This window comes from Tenrec ecaudatus, chromosome 8 (assembly GCF_050624435.1).
Source record: "Tenrec ecaudatus isolate mTenEca1 chromosome 8, mTenEca1.hap1, whole genome shotgun sequence".
Taxonomy (NCBI): domain Eukaryota; kingdom Metazoa; phylum Chordata; class Mammalia; order Afrosoricida; family Tenrecidae; genus Tenrec; species Tenrec ecaudatus.
Window position 1 is genome coordinate 163,279,908 of NC_134537.1, and position 20,884 is coordinate 163,300,791.

At 47.3% G+C, this 20,884-nt stretch overlaps 1 protein-coding gene across 2 annotated transcripts in view; it reads left to right on the forward strand.

The window, feature by feature from the left end:
• The first annotated feature begins 10,928 nt into the window (after nucleotides 1-10,928).
• The window catches only part of ADAM17 (ADAM metallopeptidase domain 17), a 56,097-nt gene continuing 46,141 nt past the window's right edge, over nucleotides 10,929-20,884 (forward strand). The window contains exon 1 of one of the 2 annotated variants that reach the window (XM_075557118.1): nucleotides 10,929-11,251. In XM_075557118.1, the coding sequence (XP_075413233.1) occupies nucleotides 11,155-11,251 (97 nt within the window). In that variant the 5' untranslated portion in view covers nucleotides 10,929-11,154. The remainder of the gene's footprint in view (nucleotides 11,252-20,884) is intronic. The other variant, XM_075557117.1, reaches the window with a different exon arrangement.

A 20,884-nucleotide genomic window follows, 5' to 3' on the forward strand; every position in this document is an offset into this window, starting at 1 on the left:
AAGGAAAGGAGAGGGAGGGGTGGCAGTGCTTTAACATGGTGCTTCAAGCCACATCCTGGGCTCCGTGACCCTGGTGGGTCTGGGTGAAAGCGTGGGGAGACTGGTTGTAAGGCCTGAGTCACGGTTCACAAGGCTCTGCTTACCATCTGCCGGGATAAAAGCCGCCATCTAAGGAACAGGAGGCAGGGATCTGACTGCCAGCAGAGAAGGACCCGGAGCAGAGAGTGAGCTTTGCCCCGAGGTCCCTCCCTGTGCGTGGAACCCCCTGGATCCAGCAGACACTTCTCACAGGACAGGAGCGGCAGGAGCGTGGGAAGAGCAGAAACGGGAGCGAGAACATGACAGAGCAGTGGGCTTCCCAGCCCGCAGAGCAGGGAAGCCGGCTTGGGTCTGTGAGCTCACAGCTGGCGCGGAGTGCCCTTGCCTTCAGGCTGACAGTGGAGTGGGCACTTTGGGGCATTTACTGGCAGCCCTAGAAGAGCTTTGTGGCACTGCCCAAGCAGGGCCGACGCCAGGCCAAGGGTCTGAGGCCAGACAGAGGCTGCCTGCAGGCCCAGCAGCGAAGAAACTCCTGGCTGAATGGCGGTATCCTGAGCACTTCTCACCTGAATTGTAAGCTGTGTATCTTCATGAGGATAACCTGTGAGTCCTGGGTCAGTGCCGCGACCTGTGGAACCCAGCACAGGAGTGTTGTGGGCTGGGGTCAGACTCTGTAGGAAGGTTGGAAGGTGGGCCAAGTCGGCCTCAGGAGCAAGAGGAGGTCGCGTGTGGCCCCGAGGCTATTTTTGAAAAAGCATATGAGAGCCCTGTACTATTTTTGAAACTTCTTGGTAAATCTAAACTTATTCCAGAACGAAACCTTTATTTAAAAAAAAAAAGTTCAGCAAAAGGCACTATCTTAAGTTTCTGAAAAGCCAACAAGTAGCACCTCCTGTGTGCCTGCCTCTGAGTTGCGTCACCTTTGACAGTCTGCATCCGTGGACGGCAAAGATACGTTTTCTTGGAATTTTGAAACTGTAAACACTCACCGAGTCCAGCCTTCAAGAGCATTGACCAGGCTCTTTCCGTTCAGTGCTGTGGCCCTGGTCAAACTGGGGGTCACGGCGACAGTTTCCTTTCTGGTGCCAGTCAACCTCGAAGGAATGACCTCTTCAAACCTCAAACCTAGGGCATTTCAAACCAGCACAAGTTTCCATTCGTTCTCTTTATCCAATCTGCTCTGTTCAGTTATTCCTGTGGTTCAATCCATCTGAGATGTCAAAGGCAAGAAATGTCAAAGCTGACACATGGCCCGATGTTTGTGTAGCACACAATCTGGAACCCTGCGGTCTGATAAGCACAGTGTCCAGGTTACCCATGCAAAGGACACTGTGATGGACACGAGGATGCGTGAGGAGAAAGAAGCGTCAACAACATCTCTGTCTGTGTGTGTGCTTGGCCGTTACTAATATTTTGGAAATGATTCCTTTTGAAATAATACTATGATTCATTATAATCATGGATGGCCAACTTCCTTCTTTTTGAACTTGAAACTCAAGTTTCAAGTAGGCCTGCTTTTTTCTTGACCATTAAAACAATTCCCCTAAGATTCCTCTGTTTACCAGTGACAATCCTGAAATATCTCAAATTTCCTCCATCTATAACATATTTTTCTTTCTACAAACATCTGGAATGAGTTAAAACTTCTGAACTAAAACCTTGGAAGCTAGAGTTCTTGGTACAAGAAAAAGTTATTGAAAAACAAACAAAACTTGTACACAGTCATACTCTATTAAGGGAGGCCCTTATCTTAACAGAGGTAGGAGGGTTGACTCATAGTGCTTTAAAATGCTGGCTTTATATAGAATTGTACAAAAAAGCATGTAAGCGTAGGGGGTACTTCGCATTGCAGAAGAAGTGAGGGAGGTCGTAATCCCATGTGATTGGTGTAGGGCCAGGAAGAAGCAGAAGAGGAGAGCAGATGACAAATAACAAACAGCTGCACCGAGTGGCTACTTCTCTGTCCACTGCGATAAAAGATTGTACCCAGACTTGTGTAGTTGCGGGAGTTAACTTTAGAAATGTGAGTGACTGGATATCTATATTTACTTATCTAACCAGCTACCTCCAACCGCTTAACTTCATCCTTCTGGAGCCATACATTTTTGATGTAGCACTTTAAAGAGTGTATCATTAAATTTCCCCACAGTCTTGGCTGCCACAGAATGTTCCCACTAACATTATCCAAACCTTGCTCGGCAAGTAGTAAGTGTATTTACCTATTAGTGTCTGAGGGAGCCCTGGGGCTGTGGTTAAAGAGCTCAGCTGGTAACTTGACGGTTGGTGGTTGAAGCCCACCAGCCATTCTGCAAAAGAAAGATGTAGAAGTCGGCTTCTCGAACAGCCTGCATCCTGAGATGTCCCACGGCACAGTTCTACAGGGCTGCTGTGATAGGAATTGGCTTGATCGGCGTAGGTGCTATATTTTGAATAAGTAAGGTATTCAAAGGGCTTAACATTCAAGATAGCAAAGGTACAGGGAAGCCATCTTCCTCAAAAAGATGAGGGGGGGATTGGAAATGGGAAACAAGGTGGTAGAAGTAAAACCTCATGAGAAATGAGATCCACAGACTTTGCTAAAAATGGGCCCTGCACTATGAGAGATTCTGCCAGGCAGTCAGAACAGGGGCCAGGTGTCCACTGGGCGTGCTCCAAAATTCAAGCTCTGAGCCAGGAAGGGGCAGTGCACCTAGGTGGGCTGTACACCTGGGTGGGCCCCAATCTGGCCTCCCAACAAAGGGCCTGAAAAAGCCAGAATCCAGAGCCTTTTATCTTTTTCTCAAGCTGCTCCCAGCTGAGCTCCTCTGGCCTCAGGTCTCCACATGTGGGTGTGAAGCGCCCTGAAAGTGCCCATGGAAAACCGGAAACTGCTTCTGTCCCAGCAGTCGTTGAACAACCCTTTCATAGGGGTTACCCGATTCAAAACTGTAGCAAAATGACAGTGATGAAGTAGCAATGAAAACAATTTTATGGTTGGGTGGGGTGGGGTCACCACAACATGAGAAACCGTATGAAAGGGTCGCGGCCTTAGGAAGGTTGAGAACCACTGCTCTGTCCTTTATAAAACTCACTTGGATCGCAAACCAGGCTTCCAAGTGAATTCTTTCTCACAAGAAGCCAAGGGCTGGAGGTATTTCCACCCCAAAAAACTAAAATTCTTTCCACAGTCTTATTCTTCATACTCTTACCAATAACTCAGTTAGAGAAGCCTTGTTATTAGTTTATAGCAATGAAAGCTGATATCAACAAGATCCACGTACTGAAAGTAAACTGCCAAGAGATGGATAACTGCATTTAAATACGTGTGTCTGGTTTTTAAGGGCAATTTTCACTCGTCTCAATCTCTTCTAGACTCCAGATTGCTGTAATTACTACTTACACTAAGAGATACTACAGTCAAGTGTCTAGAGCGTCTTGGTGGTGCTGTCAGTCAAGTGTTCAGTTGCTAACACCAGATTGGCCATTCAAATCCACAAACATCTCCGCAGGAGAAAGACGAGGTTATCTGTTTCCTTAATGATTTACAGCCTCAAATTCCCTGCGCAGGGTCAAGATTTTCCATTTCCAAGATAATCAATGAACAATTGCGGAGTAAAGCGAAAGTGATCCAAAGATCATTGGTACAGTCTAAAAGCATACTCACTTTTTCATTGTAACTCAAGATTTGAGAAATTCAAGTAAGATGGGCATAGCCTTTGAGAGGATACAGGACGTTTAACAATCCTTTGGTCATTAACTGGAGAAGAATGGGCTTTCTATTGGGTTGGGGTAATTGGAAAGCATACTTTCTAAGGGTGCTTTGTGTCCGGTCCAGAGCAAAGCAGAGTGAAAGATCTCAAAGATGCATGGAAGCATTGAGTCCGGTGGTGCTCAACCTTCCTAATACAGTTCCTCATGTGTGGTGACCCCCCAGCCATAAAATGATTTTCATTGCTACTTCATAACTCATTTTGCTACTGTTTTGAATCAGGCAACCCCTGTGAAAGGGTCGTTTGAAACCCCAAAGGGGTCACGACCCACAGCTTGAGAACCGCTGATTTAGTCCTAGGACTAGCGACCGCATGTACCACAAACTGAGACTAGAACTCTGTGGCACCTGGTGATCATTATTGACCACACTGGACAGAATCATTAGAAGGTCCGGAATGGACTAGAAAGGCACCTGATGGCACAGTGGATGAAGTCTTGGGCTACTCTACCTGAATGGTTGGTGGTTCAAACTCACCAGCTGCTCCACCAGAGAAAGGTGAGGCTGTTTTCTTCCATCAAGATTTATAGCCTTGGAAACTGTATGGTCTGCTCGGTCCTGTGGTCCAGATGAGTTGGGATTGACTCAATGACAGTGGGTGGACAGAGTGGGAGAAAAATGAGCAAAATTAAGAAGCATGAAAAGGCTAGGCTTACTGGTCTCACAGAGACTGGCAGACCCTGAACTATGGCCCTCAGACAACTTTCAAGCCTGGGATGCTGTGGCTTAGCTTTCGACTGCATAACACACAGGTCTGCACAGTGACCACCACCAGGAAGACCTGAAGCCCGAGACTATCCCTCAATGCAGGAAGGCCTGGGAGGGGTGGGCACAGAAAACACACAGTGGTAAGAGTGCAGATGGAGTATGGAGAACGCAACCAGTGTCACAGAAGACAATGTGCTTGTGGATGGAAACCCAACTGACTCCACAAACTCATTCAGAGCACAGTGAAAAGATTCACAGCTAAAGACGTGAGAGCAAGAGAGAAAACTCGGAGGGATTCCACTCGACAAGCACAGCATGGAGGGCCGCATGTGCAGACAGGCCTCCACGCTGCTCCCTGCATTGCCGACTCTGGTATGGACGGCCACTCCAGTCAGGATCGGTAAACGATGAGGATACAGTGATGAGCCCACCGCAACTCCTCCTTTCAGCCAGCAGCCAAAATCTCTGCGGTCCTCAACCTCTCAGGCACACGGTCCCTTGGCTCCTGCTTCTAGGGCCAGCGAGCCAGGGCACTGTTCTGCCTCACAGTCTCTCCTCCGGTCTGTCACGTGTGTCCTCCACAGTCTCTGGTCCTCTGGCACCTCAGACAGAGCTTTTGATCAAGCTGCACTGGTGGCTGTTCAGGTGGTACTTGAATTTTTTCCCCTCTGCCTCAAAAATGGCTCATCGCTATAGACAAGGGGATGGTAACTAAAACTGACCAACCCCTCTATTAATGTTACACACACCCTGTTTGCATAAACCCATTGCTGTCAGGTTGATTCTGACTTACAGAGACCCTGGAAGACAAAGTCGAGCTATCCCCGTGGGTTTTGGGGACGGACACACGTAGAAAGCCTCATTTTTGTCCTGAAGAACCGCTGGTGGTTTTGAACTGGTCTTGTTAGCACCCACGACACCCCCAGGGCTCCTAGCCTATTTGCACAGCCCACCAATCATTTGGTGGTAGTTACCGAGACAGGGATACAAGAGTCCTAGCAAGAGTTTCACACCTCCACACACTGGAAACATTCTGTCTCTGTAGGGAGACGATGTGGCGAGGGCTTCTTATCGAGCTAAAATAGCAAAACCGCAGAAAAGAGAGAAAGATGAAAGCAAATTAATTCTGACTCATAGCCACCCTACAGGATGTAGAACTGCCCTTCCACTTTTGGAGACTGAATCTTTAAAAAAAATTTTTTTAAATCACTTTATTGGGGGCTCGTACAACTCTTATTACAATCCATCCATCCATTGTGTCAAGTACATTTGCACATTTGTTGCCATCATCGTTTTCAAAACTTTTTCTTTCTGCTTGAGTCCTTGGTATCAGTTTCTCATTTTTCTCCCTCCCTCATGAACCCTTGATAATTTATAAACTATGATTATTTTTTCATGTCTTACACTGACCAATGTCTCCCTTCACCCACTTTTCTGTTGTCCATCCCCCTGGGAGGGGATTACAGGGAGATCATTGGGATCGGTTTCCCCTATCTCCCCCCACCTTCCCCTTCCTCTCCTGGTATGGCTACTCTCAATATTGGTCCTGAGGGGTTTATCTGTCCTGTATTCCCTGTGTTTCCAGCTCTTATCTGTACCCATGTACATGCTCAGGTCTAGCCAGATTTGTAAGGTAGAGTTGGGATCATGATAGTGGGGGGAGGAAGCATTAAAGAACTAGAGGAAAGTTGTGTGCTTCATTGGTGCTGACTGGCTCGTCTCCTCCCTGCGACCCTTCTGTAAGGGGATGTTCACTTGCCTACAGATGGGCTTTGGGTCTCCAATCCACACTCCCCCCTCATTCACAATGATTTTTTGTTCTGGGTCTGGGTCTTTGATGCCTGTTAGCTAATCTTATCGACACCCTGTGATCCCACAGGCTGATGTGCGTCTTCCATGTGGCTTTGTTGCTTGTGAGTTAGATGGCCGCTTGTTTATCTTCAAGCCTTTAACACCCCAGATGCTTTATCTTTTGATAGCCGGCCACCATCAGCTTTCTTCACCACATTTGCTTATGCACACATTTTTCTTCAGCAGTCGTGTTGGGAAGGTGTGCATGCTGGAATGCCAATTTAATAAAACAAAGTGTTCGTTCTTGCATTGAGTAAGTGCTTGAGCAGAGGCCTAATGTCCATCTGCTGCCTTAGTACTAAACCTATAAATATATGCACATAGATCTGTTTCCCTACACTCAGATATTTACTTATGTACATTCCAGTCTTTAGACCCCTATAAATACCCTTTGTCACCTAGTTTTCTCTATTTCATTTTACTTTCCTCTTGTCCCTCTATCATACTCAGCCTCCATTTGGGTTTCAGTAATTTTTCTCGGTTACTTTGCCATTGCTGAATCCCTACCAGGCCACTCACACCCTCCTTGATTCTGATTTTGGACACTTATTGCTCCCCTGTCCCTGGGTTGGTCAGCACCACCTCCTAGTCCCCCTCTTCCCCCTTTCTCAAGTCTCCCCAGAACCATTGGTACCGTTGTTTTCTCCTCCAGACTATGCTTCCAGTCTATCTTATCTAGATAGATCTGTAGAGACAATATGCACCACAAATCAAGTCATAGCAAGATAGGTGATGAGTGAGAACAGCGCACAAATCAGGCCTTTTTTGTTGCACACTGGTACACCAGAACTTCTAAATATTCCTGAAACAATTGCTGAAGACAAAATGGGTGCATAAGCAAATGTGGTTGAAGACAGCTGATGGTGCCTGGCTATTAGACAATATAATGTCTGGGGTCTCAATGGCTTTAAGTTAAACAACCAGCTATCTAGTAGGGAAGCAATAAAGGTCACATGGAATAAGCACCCCAGCCAGTGTGATCCTGAGGTGTCCCTGGGGATGGGGATAGGTATCAGAAGTTCAAAAACAAGCAATCACATTTCCATAGGTACAAGTGTTTATCATGGTTGGTGAAAATTTCCTAGTCGTTTTTACTAAAAACAAGTCTATAAACCAATGTCTTAATGTAGATATAAAAATTCCTAATACCAGCAAACTGAATCTAACAGCACATAAAAATGATTATACACCATAATCGAGTGAGATTTACTTTAATACAAAGGTGGTCCCATATCAATCAGTCCAGGTAATATCCATGAATAGAATGACAGAAAAGAATCACATGCGAATAGGCACAGAAATGGCATTTGAAGCCACGGTGTGATTAACTGGAGTCAATGATTTGAGCCCAGTGGGTGCTCTTTGAGAGGAAAACTGAGGCGATCTGTTCTGTCACAGCTTGCAGCCTGAGGAATCCTGTAGAGTGCTCTGAGCTGGAGCTGACTTGGGGTTGGCTTGGCTTCGAGACCAAGGAGATCTTGGTGGTACAAAGTGTTAACATGCTTCAGCCAACACAAACTGTCCGGGGCACAGTTCAACTGTGACCCATAAGGGGTCCCCACAAAGTGACTCAATGGGCACTGACTGGGTTTGTACCAGTCTGAGGTGTTGAAGTAGTGAGTGGGGAATGAGTTACTGCCTACGCAGCACTGGGTTTCTGTGAAGGGGGTAAGATTCAGGAATGGATAGCGGTGGTTGTTGTACATCGTCAGTAATTAGTGTCACTCAATGGTACACATAAAGATATGAAATGGCATGTTTTGTTATAATAAAATCATATACACAAGTATAAAACAACAAATATCTATCTTCAATTATTTCCCAGGGTCAGGAAATTGGGGATGAGTTGGCTGATGTTTCTGGCTCAGAGTCTTTTGTCAGAATGCAATCCAGCTGTTGGTAGACACTGCAGTTACCTCACAGCTCGCCTGCGGCTGGAAAATCCATTTCCAGGCTCACCCATATAGACTGACATGTCTCTGCTGGCCAGTGACCTCTAGTACTTTGGCTCTCCCCAGGGCTGCCTGAGCATCATGAAAGCTGCCTCTTCATAAGGTGAGCGATCCAAAGGAAGGGAAGTAAGTGAGAGACTGTCTGAGATAGAAGACACGTAATCTAATCTTGGAAGTGACCTACCCTCATTTCTGCTGTATGCCATTGGCTACACAGACTGAGTCTTGTATAGTATACAAAGCTGTAGAAAGCAAGAATGCCTGGGGCCCATTTTAAAGGAGGGTTATCACAGAAATATCAATGGCTAATATTTTTCTATTGCACACGTTTTAAAAGTATTTACATTATGCTGGGAATTTTTTGCAAGTACTTCCATTTAAAAAAAAAATTATGTGAAAAGGGGTAAGTGGTTGAAAAATGTTTTCAGGGTAAGAGAATAAAAAAGCTCAAAGCTCACTTTTGTCTACTAGATCTCTAGGCATTGTCAGGTGCTATGTGGTCCATCTCCGATGGTGAGCACCCCTCCTATCATGCTGCTGTGGCTCTTTATCCCCTTTCCCCCCAAGTCCTTAATGCTACAATCATCTTTTAACGCTATGGACAATTGATCAGTGAAAGAGACTGAAGAATAATTTGGATCCTAATGTGTATAAAGGGAAAAGATTACATGGAATTGGGACATGACTGACTCTGGAAATTGAGTATTAATGTGTAAGAATGAGGATCAGAATTTTAACTTCCAAAGATTTAAAAAATAGGAGTCATTAACCACACGTTGTGTCTTTTCTCTTTTTTTTTTTTTACATTTTATTAGGGACTCATACAACTCTTATCACAATCCATACATATACATACATCAATTGTATAAAGCACATCCATACATTCCCTGCCCCAATCATTCTCAAAGCATTTGCTCTCCACTTAAGCCCTTTGCATCAGGTCCTCTTTTTCTTTTCCCCTCCCTCATGTGCCCTTGGTCATTTATACCTCGTTATTTTGTCATATCTTGCCCTATCCGGAGTCTCCCTTCCCCCCCTTCTCTGCTATCCCTCTCCCAGGGAAGAAGTCACATGTGGATCCTTGTAATCAGTTCCCCCTTTCCAACCCACTCACCCTCCACTCTCCCAGCATCACCCCTCACACCCTTGGTCCTGAAGGTATCATCCACCCTGGATTCCCTGTGCCTCCAGTACTCATATGTACCAGTGTACAGCCTCTGCCCTATCCAGCCCTGCAAGGTAGAATTCGGATCATGGTAGTTGGGGGGAGGAAGCATCCAGGATCTGGGGGAAAGCTGTGTTCTTCGATTGTCTTTTCTATGTAAGGGACTATCCGGTTGAAATTGACTGGATGGCATTGAGTTTGGTTTAGCTTTTGCTTCAAGATCGGGGGTGGTGAAGGAGGGCATCAAATGACACAATCTAATGATATAGAATGATGCCTGGATACTCAGAGAAGAGATACTCATGTATGTTAATTTTATACCTCAGATAGTAAGAAGCTTCCGCTTTTCTAGCCCTAAATGCACAAAGTCAGTAATTATAGATAATAACTGTCTTAAACCCTTAGTACTTACTGAGGCACACCACAAAGAACATAAATTTAAACCACAATGTATTTTATTGGGAATTAACCTTGCAATCTGACTAGGGGTCATATTTTATTCCTTACAACTTAACCATTTCATAATGGAGACAAGGCTGGCCCACCTTTTAGGAGAAAGAATGCGTTGAGGGGGTTTCAATAAAGTTCATGGAAAATGGAATTTTCCCAAAACTTTTCAGGACCTGTTTTAATCGTAATATATGAACGTTTTATTCACTATCACAAACGCACTACATCAGAGCTGAAGATATGCAAAATCAAAGCCAAACTCACTGCTATTGAGTTGATGCCGACCCTACAGGGCAAGGTAGAACTGCCCCTGGGGGCTTTTGAGGCCGTTAACTCTGGATGGGAGTAGAAAGCCCTCTGGAAAGGCTGGTGGGTTTGATCTGCTGACCTTGAGGTGAACACCCAGCAGGAAAGCCACCAGGCCCCGCGGGCCCAGTCCAGACTAAATGGACGAAGGACTCGTGAGAACTTGATGGGAAGACGTGAGCGCCTGCACCCGGCGACGCCGAGTCGGACGTCGGCCTCCCTCTCCCACTGCGAGAACAGGAACATCACGGCGCTCCCTCGGCTTGTGCTCCACGACTTCTCCACTAACGCGCTGTGTGGCGCGCTCCCGCCATCGCTAGGGGAGGGCTGGAATGTGGGCGTCGGAAGGCGAGCTGCGGGGTCGGGGTCCCCGGCTCCCGGGGAGGCCACGTCGGGCGGGTGTGACTGTCCGGTAGTACAACGGCTAACGGGGAGCTAACCAGAAGTGAGTCACCAGGGAGGCGGCCGGACGCCCCTCGGACGGCCTGCTGTGAGCTCCTTCCCGCCCTCTTCCGCGGTCACCCAGGGACACAGGCGAGGCCGCGCTGGGTCGGGTCAGGACACCGCGGGGCTCCGTCCAGCAGGAAGGGAAGGGGACAGGCGGGCAGGATGGCGGCGGGCCCGGAACTGGGAGGTTCGGAGGGGCGGGGCCGCGGGCTCCCAGCATGCCGCGCGGCGCCTGGCTTCCGGCTGTGGGCGGCGCGGGGGTCGGCGGCGCTGGGAAGTGGGCCGAGCCGGCTGGCCGAGCGCGTCCTGCACTTCCGGGGGCCTCGAACCTGGCGCTGGGGACTTCCCGGCAGACGGCGCGCCAGGGAACCGGGGTCTGAGGAGCCGGCGGGGCGGATCCCCGCCTCCCCAGCCCATGTGAGCAGTGTCCGGTGCCCCTGCCAGGCGAAGGCTGCCCGGAGAAGTGGGGCGGGTGGCCAGGCCAGAACATGAGGCAGCGTCTCCTCTTCCTGACCAGCTTGGTGCCTTTGGTGCTGGCGCCGCGACCGCCGGACCCCCCGGGACATGGCTCCTACCAGCGACTCGGTAAAGGCCCGGGAAAGTTCGTCTCGGCCGGCGCCGGGCGCCTAGCTAGGATCAGGTGTTTGGGGGCGGAGTGTGGGGCGAAGAACTTTTCGGAAATGGAGGGGGGTGTGGCGCTCGGAGTTGGGGCAAAGTGAAGAAGTTGGGGTTGTCGGAATGGGAAAGGGGTACCGGCGTGGCATTCAGTAGCCACAGAAGGGATCTGCCCCAGGGTTCAGGGGAGACTTTTGTGTTTGGAGAAAGGGACGTGGTCGGGATCCTTGCCCTGTTTGGGCGCAAATCTCGGTTGCGTGTGGCACTGAGGTATGGACGCCTGGAGCTGGGGAGGAAGTGGCCGATGCCCCCGGCTCTTCCTGGCCTCCGGGCGTCCACCCAGTTTCTCAGGAGGTACTTGGTGTGTAAACTGTGTGTAAGATGGTGGCGGGAGAAGTTGTCTTGGAGGTGCACTTTGCAAAAGCCCTAAGTACATTCTTAGTTATTTAAATTGTAACTTTTTGGAGGTGATGCGGGGCTTGTGGGGAGGAAGGGAGGGGGAGGGGTGGCCTTAAAATCTCTCAAGCCTACTCTTAGTACTGCGACTTTGAAAGTCTTTCCTACAATTTTAAAGAAATGATCAGGGATGACCAGTTAGATCATTTGGAATCTAGAAACTAGAGGACTCCCATGGGGTTTTTCTGTAGCAGTTGAACTTGAAGGGTGGACTTGCAGGTGAGGTGGAAGATCGAGTTTGTTTAAAGGTACAGTGTCTAAAAGGAACCTTTATTTTTCAAGTGTTGGCATGGAGCAGTTGGAGTGATTAGTAAGAGTGTTGTTCCCCATGTGTGAAGTTGTAGTCGCTGCATTTCCGTGGTTGTGCCCCTTCCCCCCACCATTCTGTCATGAGAGCCTTTATAGTATTGTATCGACTCAGATGGGATAGTAAAGGTATTGAGTGTTCTCCGCAGGGTGCCTGCCTGTGGTTGTCTCAAGGAGGCATTAATTACAAATGACCAGGGAAGACCTGGTGGAAGAGGTGAGAGGTCTGGACCCCCTTAAACGTTAAAGCCTCAGAAACCGATGTTCGATTTATTGAGTGGGAAATACCTCAGTTCTTGACTTCCCAGGAGAAAGAATTCACGCTGGAGCCTGCTTGTGATCCAAGTGGGTTTTTATAAAGGAACGAAGAAACTTCAGGTTTTACAGTCTCAAGAGTACATGCTGTTTCGGGGAAGCGGGCCAAACGGTGCTTAAGCTGCTCTTGGGCTCACCCCTGAACATGGGCAACCTCGTGGGACTGCTCACCCACCCCGGTGACCTGAGGCCTGCGATACAGGCATCACAGCCAGTGGGGGAGGGGCAGAGGGGCCCTGAGGGCCAAGGTGTATTGGTTGACCTCACTGGCAGAATCAAGCTCACCTGGGCCTAGTTGGGCGGCCACAGGTGGAGAGGTGGAGGCAGGGGGCTTGAATTGGAGCATGCCCAGTTAAAGTCTTTATGGGTGACTAAGGCTCACCTGATTCTCTTCCAATGTCCTCTCTGAGGGCCGTCAGGCATGGGAAGGGACAACCCCCTCTATTCTGCTAACTAATACCGACAAAGGCCTGCTGGTCTACCCTGCCCCACGAGGTTGCCAGGAATAGCATCAATCCAGTGGTAGTGAGGCTTGAGTGAAAGGCCAAGGGGCCCATTAGGATGTACTGAGACGTGATCGTGCACACCGCCTTTGAGTAGAGGTTTCCAAGGCTGTAAATCTTTACCTGAAAAACGCTGCCCTGTCTGTCTCCCAGAGTAGCCAGTGGAGCTCAGCCAATGGCCTTTTCCCTGACAATGGAGTGCTTTCATCCCTGCATCACTACAGTTCCGAGATGTGATAGCTAGAGTTGATTCCAAATTGAAGGGGAATTTTGACCTAAAAGTGGTCAGGATGAAGAGATAGGTAAGGGTCTGCTTCATTTTAAAAAATGAATAACAAAGTAAAAAAAGAATAGACCAGTATCTGGACACACCAAACTCACATTATGAGCACAGTGGCATGGCGTTGTTCTGTTAACAGCTCACACAGGGAAAGTGACGTTCCTTCTTAGGAAACTGCATTGTACCGCCGCTAGCTGGCTGATTTGGATGCATAGCTACCCTGCATAGTTTGCAAGGCTGAAAGTCCTTACAAGAGCAGGGGCTTTCATCTTTATCCCAAGGAGTGACTGGTGGATTGAACCGCTGACCTTGGAGTTAGCAGCCCAACTCTTAACCAACCACTCTACCAGGGCTCTTTCTCAGGAGTATTTGCAGATCCTCCTCATGTGGGCTGCTTATATGCAAAGTATATTTTAGGACCACATATCAGAGTTGTGCTTGGCATTGGAGATACAAAGTCCCAAGCTTAATCCACCTTTAGTGTCCTACTGGATGAGCATCTCGAGATAAAAACAGGTCATTCTTCAACAGTGTGGAAGAGTGCCTTAGAGGCTTTTCGGAGGGCAATTGGAACACTCCTGATAGGAGGAGGACGTAGAGACTGTTAACTGTTGACATGAGCCTCCGAGAGTCTGCCCAGTTTTGTAATAAACAGAGAACATGTGAGTGTCAGGTAGTCTGAGAGTTGTGATGTGCCTGTAACTTGTGGTGAACCTGGAAAAGGATTCCTCTGTGCATGTCTGGGATGTAATCTGTTGCTGAACTTAACCCTATTATTAGGTTGCGTTAAGGCCAGTGGATAGTTTTCATAGGCAGAATGACTATTTAATTTACTCACTTCACTTGTCCGATAGCTGCTACTGTAACTGCAAGGGTGGCTATCGGCCCTGCCCTTACCCGTGTTTCTGAGGGGATGGATAGATCTAGTGAAGTCATGGCTTTTGCACAGGGCTTCACAAGTCATCTGCAATGACTTCGTTTGTACTGTTATGAATTGCATAATTTAGGAAAGTTATGAGTCATATGAGCTTAGTCACGATGATATCTCCTTGAAGTTGCAGCTGAGATGTATAAGTCTCACTTTGATTTCGAAATTGTTTTCCCTTTGTGTTAGTTTTAATAAAAGAGGATGTAGTGGGTGGAAGGAGAAAATATATAGGTCACAGATGAAGAAGGAAAATCTGTATCCGAATCCTGCACTGTGGTTTGAATTTACTCAGAGGTTAGTGGCTGGGAGTTCCCCGAATTCGGTTCTCATTTCTCATCATTGATAATACCATCTGACCTCATATTTTGACATCTGCTCACCTCTTTTGATGTTCATTTTGCTGATTAAAAGTGGGTTCCTTTGGAACCTAAATACTAAACTTAACCGCTCTGAGGGAAATTGACCACGACGCAGCTTCATCTAGTTAGAGAGATGTCCTATTTCTAGAGTAGAATCAGGAGTTAGGCAGAGCTGTGATGGGGAAATGAGAAATCTCCTTGGCCTACACTGGAGCTTTTCAGAACATTAAATGTAGGCACGTATGGTAGATGTTGGGATCCTTCACTGTTTTGTGTTTGTGGTAAGTGGTAAGTATATGAAGCTGAAAGTCTAATCTGAAGTGTCTGAAAAAGACGGGAGGGGAAGAGGGTCAGAAATAGGCTTTGCTGGAAGAGGGAAGGGAGATGACATGCTCTGTTTCACGTCTCTCATTTAGTTCTGCATGGCTGAGTCAAGGGGAGGGGTGCTTCCTCATGCTCCCCTTTTTCCTGAATTGTAGACTCTGATCGTTCTCCTTCACCACCATGGCTTCACTTACCATCTGATTGTGCTCTGCTGACCATCAAACATGTGTGTCTAGCCTGAACATGCTCTCTGAAGCTCTGGCTAGTGTGTCCAACTGCCTGTACCTGCTTCTGCTGGTTTTTCCCAGATCTCTGTGAGTGGAACCACTATCCTCTCAGGTACCCAAGTCAGAAGCCTTGAGATCTTTCATGATCTCCACCCGGATTGCTCGGTAACTTATGGCAACTAGACCTGTGAAAGCCGGAATCTGCAAGGAAACGTGTCAGCCAAGGAGATCTGAAATATTCCCCACAAAATGAGTGATAAAAAAGTGGGAAAATGGCACCCTATCCAGTGTTGGCTCTCTCTGGCTCAATGTGACTCTTGTCCCAGATGCGAGTATTCTTCCTGCCAGCTGCAGCCAGAAGGAACATTCCCATACTCTAGTGGTTATCCTAGTCCATTGTCCAAAATGCTTGCTTGAGTCAGCACCTTCTGAAGCCATGTTGGCTTCTCCAGCGTCACACCTCATCACTTCTGTAGTCTGCACACGGGCCTCGGGGATCGCTCCGTGTCTTTGGGTATTATGTTCTGGGCTTCTTCTGGACTTCAGCCTAGGTGTGTTCTCGCCTTTCTGTCTCCTTATCTCGGCTGTCTCCTCATCATTCTGGTGTTAACTGTACTGCTGCGGTCCTGGGAAGGTGTCTTTGGCTCTGGCCAGGGTCAGTGGACCTGCTGTGCCCTTCCTGTTTGTACACTCCAAACACTTTACATTTTCTGATGGATGGTATTTTCCCCAGAGTCAGCAGACTGGAAATGTTTCTCTTTCTCTTCATTGTATTCTATGACAGTGGGGATTTTGGGTGAGAAGTCATGTGTTTTATACTTAATTTTATTGAGAGATTTGGATGTGGATGGGGGATACACTTTTTGGAGAATTGGGGAAAGAAATATAAACTATTGGAAAGCTATGGAAAATTGAAATTACCAGTAGTTCAGATTTTGAAGGCAAAGTGCAATGGAATGTTAACTAGCTGAGAGGTTGTTTGCTAGTGACAAGACAAGACCATAAAAACAACCACTCCTGATATGGAGTGGATTCTGACTCAGAGCAACCCTGGATTGGGTTTCTCAGTTTGAATCGTTATGGGAACCAATCACCTGTGGAGTGGCTGGTGGGTCTGAAATGCAAACCGGATGGTTAGATGTCTGAAGCTTCTCGGAAGGTCTGCTTTTGTTTGAAGTGGCTCCAGTTTGAGATCGCAAGGTATCAAAAGAGGATAACTTAGAATTGTAACCGGCCCACATGGAAGAAACACACCGCCTGTTCGATCACAAGGTTTCAAAGGGATCAGGCATCAAGGAAAAAAAAAATCCTATCATTGTGAATGAGGGGGGAGTACAGATTGGGGACCCAAAGTCCATCTGTGGGCAACTGGACATCCCCTTACAAAAGGGTTGCAGGGAGGTGAGCCCGTCACGGTGCAGTATAGCAACAATGAAGCATACAACTTTCCTTTAGTTCTTAAATACTTCCCTCCTCCCACTTCATGATCCCAATTCTACCTTAACAAATCAGGCTAGACCAGAGGATGTACACTGGTACAGATAGGAACTGGAAACAGGGAATCCAGGGCAGTTAAACCTTTCAGGAACAGTGGGGATGCCGGGAGGGTGGAGGGAAGGCGGGGTAGAAAGGGGGAACCGATTACAAGGATCTACATATAACCTTGGGCATGGGGCAGTATTAAGATATGACAAAATAATAATTTATAAATTATCAAGGGTTCATTAGGGAGGGGAGAGCAGGGAGGGAGGGGGAAAATGAGCTGATACCAAGACCTCAAGTAGAAAGCAAATGTTTTGAGAATGATGATGGCAACAAATGTGCAAATGTGCTGGACACAGTGGATGTATGTATAGATTGTGAGAAGCGTCATACGAGCTCCCAAGAAAATGATTAAAATAAGTAAGTAAGTAAATAAATAAATAAATAACTACACCAGCCCCTCCCCCCCCCAAAAAAAAAACCAAAAACAAACAAAACCAACTTAGAATTGCAATGATTAGTTAACTGTTTGAAAGCGCTTTAGCAATCCTCAGAGCCCTGGCGGCACATTGTGGGAAGAGTTGGGCTGCTAGCTGAAAGGTCAGTGGTCCCAGCCCACCCTCCGCTCCTTGGGGAGAAGATGAGGCACTCTGCTTCTCTAATGATTCGCAGCCTCCTGGAGCAGTTTTAGCTGCCCCCAGGGTCTCTGTGAGTCGGAATAACTTGACAGTGGGTTTAACAAGCTGTGTTTAAAATGGCTTATTATAGAGAATACACCCAAAGATAATACTGATGATGCTAATCACCTTTTATTTATCTGTTTTTCACCCCAGGCCTCATTTTATACATAATTAAGACCATGCCATATGAGCAGTTTCTAAATTTTTTTTTTGGTCCACTTTGAGCTATCTCCGTAGTTTAGCCTAATTAAGCTAGTGCCTTCATATCACCTGGAAGGTTTACAGGTGGCTGGACCACCCAGAAAACTTGTGGTTTAATAGACCCAAGAGTGGGGAATGCGCTTGGTCCCCGTGGTGATGGTGCTGCTGTGCCTGCTGCCCGCGTGGGTCTCGGGGTTTAAGAAGCGCGAGGGCTCTGCTCACCCTGGCAGTGAGACCGTGCTATTGAGGTTAAGTTCTCCCTCAGTGGACGATTATGATCTGGAGTGAAACTGAGTTCATGTATCAGCCTGCATCAAGGAAGCTGAGGAGTTCCACCACCCCGCACAGCAGAGTGGCATCTTCACACTGAAAATCTGTGCCGTTTGTGAGTGTTTGAGTGCTGCTGTTGGAAAGATTAAGGAGCTCTAGTGAGTAGTGCATCGCGTGGTGGGCTGCTAACCCCAAGCTTGGTGGTTTGAATTCACCAGCCACTCTGTGTGAGAAAGATGAGCCTTTCTGCTCCTGTAAAGATGGACACCCCTGGAAACTCACAAGCACGGATTTGCACCGTCAGAATCTCCTCAATGGCAGCGCCTTTGCTTTGGTTTATGTCCAAGATTATCTAAGGAATTGTGAGGTGTACATAAGATGTGAATAAAGTATCCTTCCCTTAGGCCCTTTTATAATCTCTTTGAGAGTAGGCAAATACACCCAACTAGAAATTGCAAGAAGAAAGAAGAATTCTAAAGAGGGGCTGTAGAACTCAGAGGAAGGGGACCTTGTATTTGGTTGACATTTCAGAAAGCAAGCGACCGAAGAGGGAAGGCCCAGGAAGACCTAGGTGCTCTTTAAGGAGTTTGGAAAAGTATGATGTCAGTAAAGCTTCGATTGTACAGCCAGAAAGGCCCAAGTTCAAATCCCACCTCTGAATTAGCTATTTAGTCTCTTTAAGTCTATTTCTTCTTCTGTAAAATGGGAGTAGCGCCCTAGGCAGGTTTTCATCAAGCATTGTAATAAGCAACAACACTTGTCCGTTGGTTTGAAGCGAAGGTTTTCAGAAACAGCCTTTCTAAAGGGATTTTGTTCTTAAAAGGTGGGTGGAACCAAGAAAATGTGAAAATTGCTGCCACTTGATAGGGTCGCTGTCAGCTGAAACCAACTGGAGGGCAGTGAGTTTGAGGTTTTATTTACCTCCAGGAGCTCTTGTGCCCCAGTGGATTGCTAACCACAAGATCAGTGGTTCAAACCTGAGAACCACTCCAAGGGAGAAAGATGAGTCTGTCTGTTCCTATAAGATTTATAGACTTGGAAACTCGATAGCGTCGATGTGAGTCAAAATCAACTTCATGGCTGGCGGTTTGGTTTATTAATATAAGGAGTTTGGTGAGAGAGTAGTTAAAGGTCTCGGCTGCTACGTAAAAGGTCAGCAGTTCAGACCTCCCCACAGCTGCTCTGTGGGAGGAAGACATGGTCGTCCACTCTGTGAAAATTGCAGCCTTGGACATCCTGCAAGGCACACTAAGCAGAACCTTTCCAGCAGAGATAGGAGAGACCAGTTGAAACAGATGTGGATGACAGTCCTGGAACCCGGAGCTTCAGCGGATAGGATGTGGGTTAAATACCAATTAGGTGGAGAAGCCGAACAAAAAAAGGCGAGGAAGGAGAGAGGCTGGTGAATTGTCTGCTTCCCTGATGCTACACAGCCACCTTGAACTTCTGCAAGCAACATTCCATTCAGACATTGACCTGGCACCTTCTTGGTGGCTAGTGACAAGAAAGCTGGGGTACTCCCTAGTTCTGCACACCCTTCTGGACCTGAGGACAGCCCTCAGATCGAGTGCTGGATGCATCCCCTTCGTGAACTCCTCTTCATCAGGCTGGCAGGACATGCAGTGCAGGCTTCCTGGCCACCTCTGGATAGCTGGGGCCTCCTCCCATAACCAGCAGCTCTGCCCCTGCTGCCTTCGAACTGAAAGAATTCCTTTTGGGAACAAGCACCCTACCCTCACCCACCAGCTGAGCCAGCAGGACCCATCTTCTGTGGAACCTTCCTCTCCTCTCTGCCCCTGTACTCTACCACAGGTGATGGCCTCCAGGGACTGCCCTCTCCTGACCTGTCCAAATTAGATAAGACGACAGTTCTCCATCCTTGCCTCTTTACGGGTAGTCTGGCCATCCTGCTGCTAAGACAGATCGGTGTGTCCTTTGCAGTCCATGGTACTTTCAGTATTCTGCTCCAGCACCACCACTCAACCCATTGCTTCTTCTTTTATTCACGACCCGACTTTCACATGAATGTGAGGTGAGTAAATTAACCCTGGCTCGGGTCAGGTGCCCAGTAATGTCCTCAGAGTGACACCCTCGCTTGTCAGTGCTCTACAGAGGTCTTGCTTCAGAGCTGTAAGAGCCCCATAAAATAGTCATTTAATTAAAAGCAACCAGCCAAAAAAAGGCCACACATCTGGAGAGTGTGAGGCCTACTTTGAGCCCTAGTCCCCCCTCCCCCACCCACTTAAATAAGAGATTTTAAGAACGTGAAAGCAGCATAGGGTCTCTTGCTCAGGAAGTAGCCACTTGAGCGGAATTGCCATATTCAGATGATTTAACTGAGTTGTGATGTTTGAAATAATATGTACATAATTACTAGTGTGCTAAATAAACCTTATTGGACCAAAAAAGGGGGGTCTTGCACAGCAGATTTATAGTTTAATCTGAGTTAATCTTCTCTAACTCACATAAGTAGTGTGCCTACCCCGCTGCCACCGCCATTTTCCAGATGTATGTAAGTGTTACATGTCAGGGAGGCACTTTGTCCTTTCAGCCACCGTATTGACACCGCTCCTCCGTGTCCTGATTCATGTGCCCCATTAAACTACACCTTTCTTTTGTTTAAAGCGGTCTTAAATTCTTAGACCGGAGTCTGACTGATAGCAGTGAATGAATGAGTTGCTGAATGAGCCAATTGTAGGTTTAGGGGAAGGTGAGGACGAGGGTTAATTTTCTTCAAAGTGGCCTTGCAAGTTGCTCATGCTCTAGGTTCCTGTTAGTACACTCGGAAGATGCACTCCGGCCAGTGGGCTTTGTGTGACTCCTGGGGATGGGCAGTGGTATTTGTCGAAAGAAGGAGAACATCGACGCAAGTATTTTTAGATAGCTTTTAAAAGAGACTTAAGCTTTCCACATTTCCCGTGCTGGTGGGGGTGGGGGATGCTACCCCCACTTTCGGAGGAAGCAGCAGAGGTGCTGTTACTAGCAGTGTTTCATATGCGGAGCATATGCCTTCATGTGATCATTCTTGTTTTACACCGAGTAAAACCTTGCTTTTGCCTGTTCTGTCTTTAGGAGCAAGCCTGCCTGTGCTTTCCCTCTGCTGTCAAGTTAGGCTAGTAAAATAATTCACGTTATTTTTCCCCCCTAGAGATTCCTTTGGTCTTCTGATTCCTCCACAGTGTCATACGTATTGATTGATACTCTGTTGTGACTGTTCTTATGCAGCAATGGTAGTGATGCGACCACTTTTTTTGTGTGGTTTAATGTGGACT